General features: G+C 36.4%; 1 protein-coding gene across 7 annotated transcripts; it reads left to right on the forward strand.

Moving 5' to 3' along the window:
• Positions 1-838: 838 nt before the first annotated feature.
• LOC113337358 lies at positions 839-3,196 on the forward strand. 7 transcript variants are annotated; one of them, XR_003354208.1, is made up of 5 exons: positions 839-1,055; positions 1,185-1,271; positions 1,390-1,599; positions 2,361-2,419; positions 2,723-3,196. XR_003354208.1 is itself a non-coding variant. In XM_026583059.1 (4 exons), the coding sequence occupies exons 2-4, from the start codon at positions 1,706-1,708 to the stop codon at positions 2,949-2,951; spliced, it is 363 nt and encodes a 120-aa protein (XP_026438844.1). In that variant the 5' UTR covers positions 839-1,055; positions 1,675-1,705; the 3' UTR covers positions 2,952-3,196. The 7 variants fall into 7 exon arrangements, 1 of the variants encoding a protein (XP_026438844.1); XR_003354207.1 differs by lacking the exon at positions 1,390-1,599; XR_003354209.1 differs by lacking the exon at positions 1,390-1,599 and having other exon boundaries at positions 1,185-1,256.
• The last annotated feature ends 8,434 nt before the right edge of the window (positions 3,197-11,630 follow it).

An 11,630-nucleotide genomic window follows, 5' to 3' on the forward strand; every position in this document is an offset into this window, starting at 1 on the left:
ACGGGATCACTCTTGTCAGTGATTTCAATTTAGCGATTGCCAGCCAATTTTTTTGAAATGGGTGTTTTAATAAAAAAAACAACAAATTTAACGATTGCCAAACATGGTTCACGTACCATATCAAGTACCAATATCATAATGGCCTCAAAAATATAAAAAACGATACGATGCATCCAAGATACCGGCTTATATCAACCATAAGTGGTATGATACATAGACAAACTAAACATATGTGTAGTTAAGGTTTGTCGTTCTTTAGCGAATTCAACTTGTATATATTAAAAGATCTCTTTCATGGTGGGAGGGCGATGAAAACACAACTTCACAATCAGAATAAATTCGAAAAATTAGAGTGAGACTGGAGAAAATTATAACAAAATTATAAGATTATAAATGTAATCTTATTTTTATCGCAGACAATAAAATATAGTCAATTAAGTTCAATGAAATAGGCCATCTTAATCACGATATTTTAATTTTTAATGTTATCAATTTTAAATTACGAGGGATGTAGTCCCCAAAATGAACAAAAACTTGTTTAGGCCACCGTGATTCCTAAAGAAAAGAAAAGAAATGCTTAAAGATAATTAGTAATTACGTCCAAGAAGAAAATTTTTTTTGGCCAGGATAAAATTTACTACGATCAAATTTTGATGCGTCCAAATTAGTTCAGGCATGCCAAGACTGTATGTGGGTTTCTTGGACAATTGAGCGGTTTAATAACTATGGAGTAACTTAATATTTTACATTTTGCCACACCATGTTATAACCCGACGGAGTCTCTCCCATGTGCTTAGTTTCGATGGAAAAAAGAAAAGGCCAAAGAAAAAATGGAAACTGTTCTTCACCGAAATTATTTTTCCTCTGAAAACCTTAATTGAATCGTTGACTCGTTATACTTTCCTCTTTTCTAAAAACCCATGAGCAGAACTTCGCCTCTTCCGTGGAAATCACTTATTAGTGGTAGCACTATGGCATGATTGCGCGCGGCATGAAATGAATTTGGAGGGAATTAAAGGACCTCGAAAGAAATCCACCTTCTTCCTGCACTGATGGTGAGTTCTACTGTCATTACTTCGCTATTTGAGGAAAGAAAAAACTTTGTAAACTGAATTGAAGTATAGTTCTTTGATTTAAATTAATTTGTTAATATGTTCAAACCCATTGATTTGATTTGATTGAAGGATTTGAGAATCTAGAGCTATTGCATTGGTGCGTCGATTGGATCTGTATATACCGAATTGCTCACTCCCGCGGTTGGGCATACCTCTGTATTACCTTGGCCCAGTCATTGGCTACTTTGAGTTTGATTTTGTGCACTCTCTAACGAGTGCTCACTGAACATCTTAATTTCGTCATTTGATCTAATTTTATGCGACATTCTCTCAGGATGCTGCATCGAAATTTGTCGTTGGCTATTTACTTAACTAAACAAGAATGTCAAATTAGCACTCTTTAAAAAGAATGCGCATAATATTGAATTCAATTTGAATGCAATAGACTGGGAAAACATAATGAAAGAATAAAGAAGGTTGAATTGCCAGTATATTCCGGATTAGAGTTGTTTTAGATGCATTATGGTGCCAGTATTTCAATGCTGTGAGTAGTTGGTGACACTGCCTTTTTTGTTCTTTCATGTATTTTGATATTTGGGTTTTATTCTCTTTCTTTTAGGCACAAAAACTGATATGTTGTATCAGATCATATGGAAGTATCAATAAGGACTGAACGATTATCTGTGTTCAGAATAACGTCGAGTTGCTTCAGTGTAGTACGTGTGGTTAGCATTTCACATACGTCACCTCTGAGATCTGTTTACAAAACCAGTCTGGCTGGTTAGCATTTCACATACGTCACCTCTGAGATCTGTAAACAAATAACCAGTCTGTGTGCTTGTGTTTCTTATGTTATGACGACCGGTGCTTTTGTAAATTGATAGTTGGGATGATGATTTAAAAATTTATACTGAACAGTTAGGTATATACTTGTGGTTTGGGTTGATTTTTTATTGTGCCAAACTGTACTCTAAGCTAATTTGAGTAATATTGGTACATGGGATGATGGTTTAACCTGTATTTGGTTTTCTATTGCATGAATTGGGATGATGTTTTAAAACTTACTTAAATTGTTCTTGATACATTGGATTTGGAATGATTCCAGAGCTCATTTGGCTGATTTGTGATACTAGTTTGAGTTGAACAATGATATGAATGTTCTTGATGCATGTCGAAGTATCATTTCTGATCAACTGTTATGTATGTTTATCTGTTGCGGAAGTGTTGTTTATGTTCTTTTGTGTCGATCTATGTTGAGTTTACTGTAACTAAGTCGATGCTGAGTATTCTCTTTCTTATGTACAGAGATGGCCAAGGCTTAGTTTGGGAAACGACATGGATTTAATGGCTTTAATCTGTTTCTGGTAAGGCTAGTTGTTGTTCTGTTTTACCTACTCATCAGTAATAATAATAACGATAGGAATGATTTGCTGAAATGTATGATCGTAATAGTTACAGGAAACGTTATCTTAGAGTATAGTAAGATGTTTTAACGAGGTCATCTTTTCCCCTTATATGGTGGATAGATTCTTTGGATAGTAACTGTGTTAGTCACTTTGTTTCTTTTTCTTTTCTTACACCCTACATGTCAGAAAATGTCAAGCTCATCAATAACCTGGTGGGAAGGGATTAAACAACTCTGTGTTTAACCAAATTTATTGCACCAGGTGCGTAGTCAATGTGAGAAAGAGACACCCTGAGGGTGTGAAGTCCGGGCATATTCTGAATTCCAGCACCTATCAGGCTATCACCTTAGAATCCATGGAGGTGTTTGTGGCTCCTGGTTTTGATGGACTTGCTGAGAAGAATCCTTTGCAGTGGCGGTTGTTGTCGCTTTGTCAGGGAACCAATTTATCATCCTCACGCCTGTTAATCAACAAAGGACGCATATTATGAACTCTATAGTAAACTCAATCAATTTAATGCAAATCATGCAATTGCGTCGATTCCAAAGGATTGGATTTTAGCAGAAGTCTATTCTTAAGCAAATAAGCAAATATATAGTTTTTTGTCACCATAATTTTTTTGTTTTTCTTTGACTCCAGGGTTGTGTAGTTCAAGATTAATTATCATGAGTCTACATCATATTTGGTACAATCAGTTATTTTAAGAAATGCATTGCAACTATCACTTACAAATTATATAATGAGTGAACCGAGCAAAAATGTAAGGTCGCCGAAGTAACCTTATAAAATCAAATTTTGAGTAGTGTAAATGTGTACTACTCCAGCACCAAGTCTATAGAGCATTCTTTTCCCCTTAAATGACGTAAACAAACCTTTATGAAAAATAAATTACGTTCACAAGTAAATTGATTTTCTCTAATTTATAAGTTATTGTTAAATGTTATTCCCTCCGTTATTTTTTAATAGACCAGTTTCTATAAATAAATATTTCAAAAAAATAGGTCAGTTTCTTAATTGGGAAAATCAAATGTTACTGCAATTTTTTGGTACCACTTTGCTTTTAACTTCTTTTGATGACAACTGTTATGTCGACCATTTCACTTATTTCTTTGGCTGACAAGTGTCATGGGGACCATTTCACTTCACTTCTTTTATTGTCAAGTGTCTAGAGGACCACTTTCAATAATTAGTTCTCTTAATTTCCTTAATTTTTCTCAAAAAAAGAAACTGGCATATTAAAAAGTAACGGAGGGAATATGTTTTACATGATAAAAGATATTGTTACCAAAAACTTATTCTTTAGCAACTATGTATTCTTCCGCCACCATAAAGAATTCTTTGTGACAGTATTTCGGTAATCACTGAACCACGAATTGCGGAGAAATTATAGTGTCATTGAAAATGACTAAAGCGGCAAAAATCTAGTTTGTTGCAGATATTCTTTCCTGTGACGATTAGAAGTTATTACTATATAAATATTTGCAAACAAACAAGCTGGTGGTCACTAAAAATAAATATAGTGTCAAATATTTAGTTTCGTCACTATAAAATTAATTAGTGACAAATTAATTTTGTTAGTATAAACTTTTCTTTTGCAACGAAATCTATAGATTATCACCAAAAATATTCTATGTCAATTTTTTAGCATCGTCACAATAAAATTAAATGGTGACAAAAATATCTAATCACAAAAAACTTATCAGTGACTAGACATTATTTTGTCTCTAAATGAGGTCACTAAAAACGTATGAGTGACGAAACCCGAGTCCTGTCGCAGAAAACTTAACAACAGTGGCAAAAATTATTTTGATCACAATAACTAAGCTTTAGAAATGAAATCCACTTCGCCGCAAAAATTATCGTCACTAAAGCCATGTTTTCTTGTAGTGTACCTCGTACAGTCATCTATAAAAGTGACAAACCATTTCTTACCACCTCTAGTTTGAACTGACTTCATGTCAACTACATCTGAATGAATCAATTCTAAGGGTTTAGTGTTTCTCTGGACATTCTTCCTGAATGATTTCTTAGCATGCTTAGATTCTACACAAATCTCACACTTATAACTTTTATCTAAAGTGAATTTGGGTATGCAGACTACGCTAGCCAGTTTATGCATTGATTTGTAATTTACATGACCAAGTCTACCATGCCAAACATTCGATGACACACACATGTAAGCATAAGAATCATTCAATTTCACTTCAGGACAGGTTACATTAAGTTTGTAAAGACCCCCAGTCTTATAACCCTTACCCACATAATCATTGCCCTTAGTTACTATAAGTTTTCCAGACTCAATTGAAACTTTAAAACCCTTATCATATAAAACAGAACAAGAAACAAGATTTTAGCAGATGTCTGGAACATGAAGAACTCCGTCCGATGCAAGAGTCTTGCCAGATGTGAGCTTCAGACCGACCTTTCCTTTTCCTGCAACCTCTGATACAGATGAGTTACCCATATAGAGTTTCTCGCGTTCCCCTACCCTCTGGTAGGAGGTGAACAGGTCTTTGTTCCCACAAACATGCTTGATAGCTCCAGAGTCTACCCACCAATCCATCACATTGGTCACCAAATTAACTTCAGACACTACAGCAGAAAACTCGTCCTTGTTCTTTTCAACCAAGTTAGCATTATCCTTCTTGTCCTGATGATGTCTACAGTGAACTTCCATATGGCCAGTAACTCCACACGCATAACAAGCACCCTTAATTTTAGTAATGATAGACTCTTGGTTTCGAAACATACCTTTCTTGGGAGGACTACGCTTAGAGTTACGATTGTTACTCTCACCTTTTCCAGCTTTGGAAGATCTATGTTCAGTCATATGAGCTTTATTACTCATGTACCTTGCAGAAGACACGTTCTTATCTTTGGAGCACAACAACTCTTCCACTTGAATCTTCTTCCCTAATTCAACCATGTTGATCTCGCCAGTTTCATGTCTTAGATTTTTCTTGTACTCAGACCAGGAACTAGGTAACTTCTCAATTACCGCAGATACTTGAAACGTCTCATCAATGACCATACCTTCAGCAAGAATCTCATTAATAATCTGTTGAAATTCGAGGAATTGATCAACAACAGGATTATCATTCGTCCTCTTGAAGTCCATAAACTTCGCCACCAGAAATTTCTTGCTCCCTGCAGTCTCCGCTTGATACTTTGCTTCTAACGCAATCCACAAGTAATAAGCACTGAAATTTTCTTTAGCATTATAAAAATCATACATCGTATCTTCTAAACCATTCATGATATGATTTTTCGCCAGAAAATTACACCATTTGTTATACTCGATCACCTCCTCAGTTAAAGCTTCAGCATTCATCAATTCATCATGTGGAACAAGTACATAATCCAGTTCATGATGGCTTAGATAAAACAACATCTTGGATTACCATCTCTTGAAATCCTTTCCATTAAACTTTTGTGGTCTTTCAACGTCGTTCTTTCCCATTGTTACAAAGAATAATAATGTGTTAAGATGTTGGAGTTTTACAACAATAGAAGAAATGTCAGATGTATCAAACAATAAATATAAAGAACCGTATCAAACAACTCTACCACGAACAAATTGATGAGGGCAGAATCACAGGTTCAAAAAGCTGTCCTTAACACATTAGTTCGCGGGTATACTCTAAAGTAATGCTAAACCCCAACGTGCGAAGATGTTTCCAGGATAAGACTGCATGATATAACTTGTATTAGCACAATACAAGTTACCCACTCTTAAACTCAGCAACGGGGATGGAAGTAAAACGCCGCACGAAAATAAAAGCAAGAAGATGAAGAAAAGTAGACCTAGAGATGGTCGCTGCCTGTGTGTTTTGAAAATAGATTTTCGAGTTGTATTTATAGGAAAATTAACTTGCAAATCAAGTTAGGTTTAGGTTTTTTCTTATAAAACGAGTTGTTTCTTGTAAAACAATGAAACACAAAAAAGGAATTTTTTCCATAAATAAAACTCTTAAATAAATTATTTATCAAGTTAAAAACTTGAAAAAAATAATTTCAAGTAGACACGGACTCAGTGCTTGGTACACGCGCATGGGCATGGGTCGAAACATGTATTTTTCGCCCCACCCGCTCCACCCACATTGTTCTACAACATATCCATGAGAACATGGTAATATAATGGAGCACCTCTTTAGTTTTCCAAAATGTGGGACTAAAGGTTCCATTTCATTCACTCAAAAATGAGTGAGTATCCTTAGACCCTTAGGTCATGAGATCATACCACACCAAGACTAAAAAATCATTTATTAAATAACTCATTTTCTCCAACAATCCCCCACATGAATGAAATCTCGGTAAAAAACGAAAAATCAGAGTACGGAAAATACCATTTAGGCAAAGGTGTCCATGAGGTCTTGAATCTTGCTTAGAGAGAAGTTACCTGAACTACTAGCTAGACAGTGAACTATGTCTTGAACTGCTAGCGTTTGGTGTAATTCTAATAACATCCATGCATGATATCCTCCAAGTGTTGCTAAGTTTGTGTCGTTTTGTCCATTTTGGCCCTGGACATATCCTGTTTCTCAATGCTTTAGAGAATCGGCTCCATTCTCATTGGAAGCGACCCACTTCCTCATTCAGATAGGTGAGTTCCATCAAGAGTGTTTACTGCTACACCCCACTTCAATCTTAAACTGAAACTATAGAACTCATTAAGACTTAATTAAAAGTCATCCTCCACATGCAGTCACACTATCACATCAACACCATGGGGAAGGGACAGAGAATGAAATTCTCTGATAGTGTTTACCTTTACCCACCATAAATTAGTTGTCTCATTTGAAACCTTGTTATTGGAATCTCCAGTCAGCAAGGTTGAGTATCCTTCGTGGCAAGTTTAATTATTTGAGCCTAAGCCCCATCCCCTTCGATGCTTTACTAACTATCTCCTTGGGCAAAACTTTCGTCAAAGGGTCCGCGATATTCTCCTTGGACCTTGTCCAATCTATGGAAATAACGCCTGTGGAGATTAATAATTTCAAAGAATCATGTCTTCTACGCATATGTATAGACTTTCCATTGTAGAAGCTATTCTTAGCTCTACCTATTGCGAATTTGCTGTCACAATGTATAGATATAGCTGGCACAGGCCTATGCCAGAGAGGAATATCTTCTAAAAAGTTTCTTAGCCATTCGGCCTCCTCTCCTGCTTTATCTAACGCAATAAACTCCGACTCTATAGTTGAGCGAGCTATACATGTCTGTTTGGAACTCTTCGAAGATACAGACGCACCTGCTAGAGTGAATACATATCCACTCGTAGACTTAGAATCCTCTGAGTCTGCTATCCAGTTCGCATCGCAAAATCCCTCAAGTACGGCCGGATACCCTTCGTAATTCAAACAAAAGGTCATTGTGTACTTCAAGTACTTTAGCACTCTATTAAGTGCATCCCAATGTTTCTGACCTGGATTACAAGTATACCTGCTTAACCTACTCACAACATAAGCAATGTATGGTCTCGTACAATTCATCAAATACATCAGACTTCCTATGACTCTCGAGTATTCAAGTTGGTTAACACCTACACCCTTATTCTTCAAGAGTTTGCAAGAACATCTTTGGATTGCCATCTCTTGAAATCCTTTCCATTAAAATTTTGTGGTCTTTCAACATCGTTCTTTCCCATTGCTACAAGGAATAATAATGTTTTAAGATTGTTGGAGTCTTGCAACAATAGAAGAAACGTCAGATGTATCAAACAATAAATGTAAAGAACCGTATCAAACAACTCTACCACGAACAAATTGATGAGGGCAGAATCACAGGTTCAACAAGCTGTCCTTAACACATTAGTTCACGGTTATACTCTAAAGTAATGCTAAACCCCAACGTGCGAAGATGTGTCCAGGATAAGACTACCCGATATAACTTGTATTAGCACAATACAAGTTACCTACTCTTAAACTCAGCAACGGGGATGGAAGTAAAACGCCGCACGAAAATAAAAGCAAGAAGATGAAGAAAAGTAGACCTAGAGATGGTCGCTGCTTGTGTGTTTTGAAAAGAGATTTTCGAGTTGTATTTATAGGAAAATTAACTTGCAAATCAAGTTAGGTTTAGGTTTTTTTTCTTATAAAACGAGTTTTGTTTCTTGTAAAACAATTAAACACAAAAAAGGAATTTTTTCCATAAATAAAACTCTTAAATAAATTATTTATCAAGTTAAAAACTTGCAAAAATATATTTTCAAGTAGACATGGACTAGAGGTACACGCGCATGGGCATGGGTCGAAACATGTATTTTTCGCCCCACCCGCTCCACCCACATTGTTCTACAACATATCCATGAGAACATGGTAATATAATGGAGCACCTCTTTAGTTTTCCAAAATGTGGTACTAAAGGTTCCATTTCATTCACTCAAAAATGAGTGAGTATCCTTAGACCCTTAGGTCATGAGATCAAACCACACCAAGACTAAAAAATCATTTATTAAATAACTCATTTTCTCCGACAATCCCCCACATGAAAGAAATCTCGGTAAAAAACGAAAAATCAGAGTACGGAAAATACCATTTAGGCAAAGGTGTCCATGAGGTCTTGAACCTTTCTTAGAGAGAAGTTACCTGAACTACTAGCTAGACAGTGAACTATGTCTTTAACTGCTAGCGTTTGGTGTAATTCTAATAACATCCATGCATGATATCCTCCAAGTGTTGCTAAGTTTGTGCCGTTTTGTCCATTTTGGCCCTGGAGATATCCTGTTTCTCAAAATGCTTTAGAGAATCGGCTCCATTCTCATTGGAAGCGACCAACTTCCTCATTCAGATAGGTGAGTTCCATCAAGAGTATTTACTTCTACACCCCACTTCAATCTTAAACTGAAACTATAGAACTCATTAAGATTTAATTAAAAGTCATCCTCCACATGCAGTCACACTATCACATCAACACCATGGGGAAGGGACAGAGAATGAAATTCTCTGATAGTGTTTACCTTTACCCACCATAAATTAGTTGTCTCATTTGAAACCTTGTCATTGGAATCTCCAGTAAGCAAGGTTGAGTATCCTTCATGGAAAGTTTAATTATTTGAGCCTAAGCCCCATCCCCTTCGATGCTTTACTAACTATCTCCTTGGGAAAACCTTTCGTCAATGGGTCCGCGATATTCTCCTTGGACCTTGTCCAATCTATGGAAATAACGCATGTGGAGATTAATAATTTCAAAGAATCATGTCTTCTACGCATATGTATAGACTTTCCATTGTAGAAGCTATTCTTAGCTCTACCTATTGCGAATTTGCTGTCACAATGTATAGATATAGCTGGCACAAGCCTATGCCAGAGAGGAATATCTTCTAAAAAGTTTCTTATCCATTCGGCCTCCTCTCCTGCTTTATCTAACGCAATAAACTCCGACTCCATAGTTGAGCGAGCTATACATGTCTGTTTGGAACTCTTCCAAGATACAGACGCACCTGCTAGAGCGAATAAATATCAACTCGTAGACTTAGACTCCTCTGAGTCTGCTATCCAGTTCGCATCGCAAAATCCCTCAAGGACGGCCGGATACCCTTCGTAATTCAAACAAAAGGTCATTGCGTACTTCAAGTAATTTAGCACTCTAGTAAGTGCATCCCAATGTTTCTGCCCTGGATTACAAGTATACCTGCTTAACCTACTCACAGCATAAGCAATGTATGGTCTCGTACAATTCATCAAATACATCAGAATTCCTATGACTCTCGAGTATTCAACTTGGTTCACAACTACACCCTTATTCTTCATGAGTTTGCAAGAACATCTGTGGATTGCCATCTCTTGAAATCCTTTCCATTAAAATTTTGTGGTCTTTCAACGTCGTTCTTTCCCATTGCTACAAGGAATAATAATGTGTTAAGATTGTTGGAGTCTTGCAACAATATAAGAAACGTCAGTTGTATCAAACAATAAATGTAAAGAACCGTATCAAACAACTCTACCACGAACAAATTGATGAGGGCAGAATCACAGGTTCAACAAGCTGTCCTTAACACATTAGTTCACGGTTATACTCTAAAGTAATGCTAAACCCCAACGTGCGAAGATGTGTCCAGGATAAGACTGCCCGATATAACTTGTATTAGCACAATACAAGTTACCCACTCTTTAACTCATCAACGGGGATGGAAGTAAAACGCCGCACGAAAATAAAAGCAAGAAGATGAAGAAAAGTAGACCTAGAGATGGTCGCTGCTTGTGTGTTTTGAAAAGAGATTTTCGAGTTGTATTTATAGGAAAATTAACTTGCAAATCAAGTTAGGTTTAGGTTTTTACTTATATAACGAGTTTTGTTTCTTGTAAAACAATTAAACACAAAAAAGGAATTTTTTCCATAAAAAAAACTCTTAAATAAATTATTTATCAAGTTAAAAACTTGCAAAAAATAATTTTAAGTAGACACGGACTCGGTGCTTGGTACACGCGCATGGGCATGGGTCGAAACATGTATTTTTCGCCCCACCCGCTCCACCCACATTGTTCTACAACATATCCATGAGAACATGGTAATATAATGGAGCACCTCTTTAGTTTTCCAAAATGTGGGACTAAAGGTTCCATTTCATTCACTCAAAAATGAGTGAGTATCCTTAGACCCTTAGGTCATGAGATCATACCACACCAAGACTAAAAAATCATTTATTAAATAACTCATTTTCTCCAACAATCCCCAACATGAATGAAATCTCGGTAAAAAACGAAAAATCAGAGTACGGAAAATACCATTTAGGCAAAGGTGTCCATGAGGTCTTGAATCTTGCTTAGAGAGAAGTTACCTGAACTACTAGCTAGACAGTGAACTATGTCTTGAACTGCTAGCGTTTGGTGTAATTCTAATAACATCCATGCATGATATCCTCCAAGTGTTGCTAAGTTTGTGTCGTTTTGTCCATTTTGGCCCTGGACATATCCTGTTTCTCAATGCTTTAGAGAATCGGCTCCATTCTCATTGGAAGCGACCCACTTCCTCATTCAGATAGGTGAGTTCCATCAAGAGTGTTTACTGCTACACCCCACTTCAATCTTAAACTGAAACTATAGAACTCATTAAGACTTAATTAAAAGTCATCCTCCACATGCAGTCACACTATCACATCAACACCATGGGGAAGGGACAGAGAATGAAATTATCTGATAGTGTTTACCTTTACCCACCATAAATTAGT

The sequence above is a fragment of the Papaver somniferum genome, unplaced genomic scaffold (genome assembly GCF_003573695.1).
Source record: "Papaver somniferum cultivar HN1 unplaced genomic scaffold, ASM357369v1 unplaced-scaffold_16, whole genome shotgun sequence".
In the NCBI taxonomy this organism is placed as follows: Eukaryota; Viridiplantae; Streptophyta; class Magnoliopsida; order Ranunculales; family Papaveraceae; genus Papaver; species Papaver somniferum.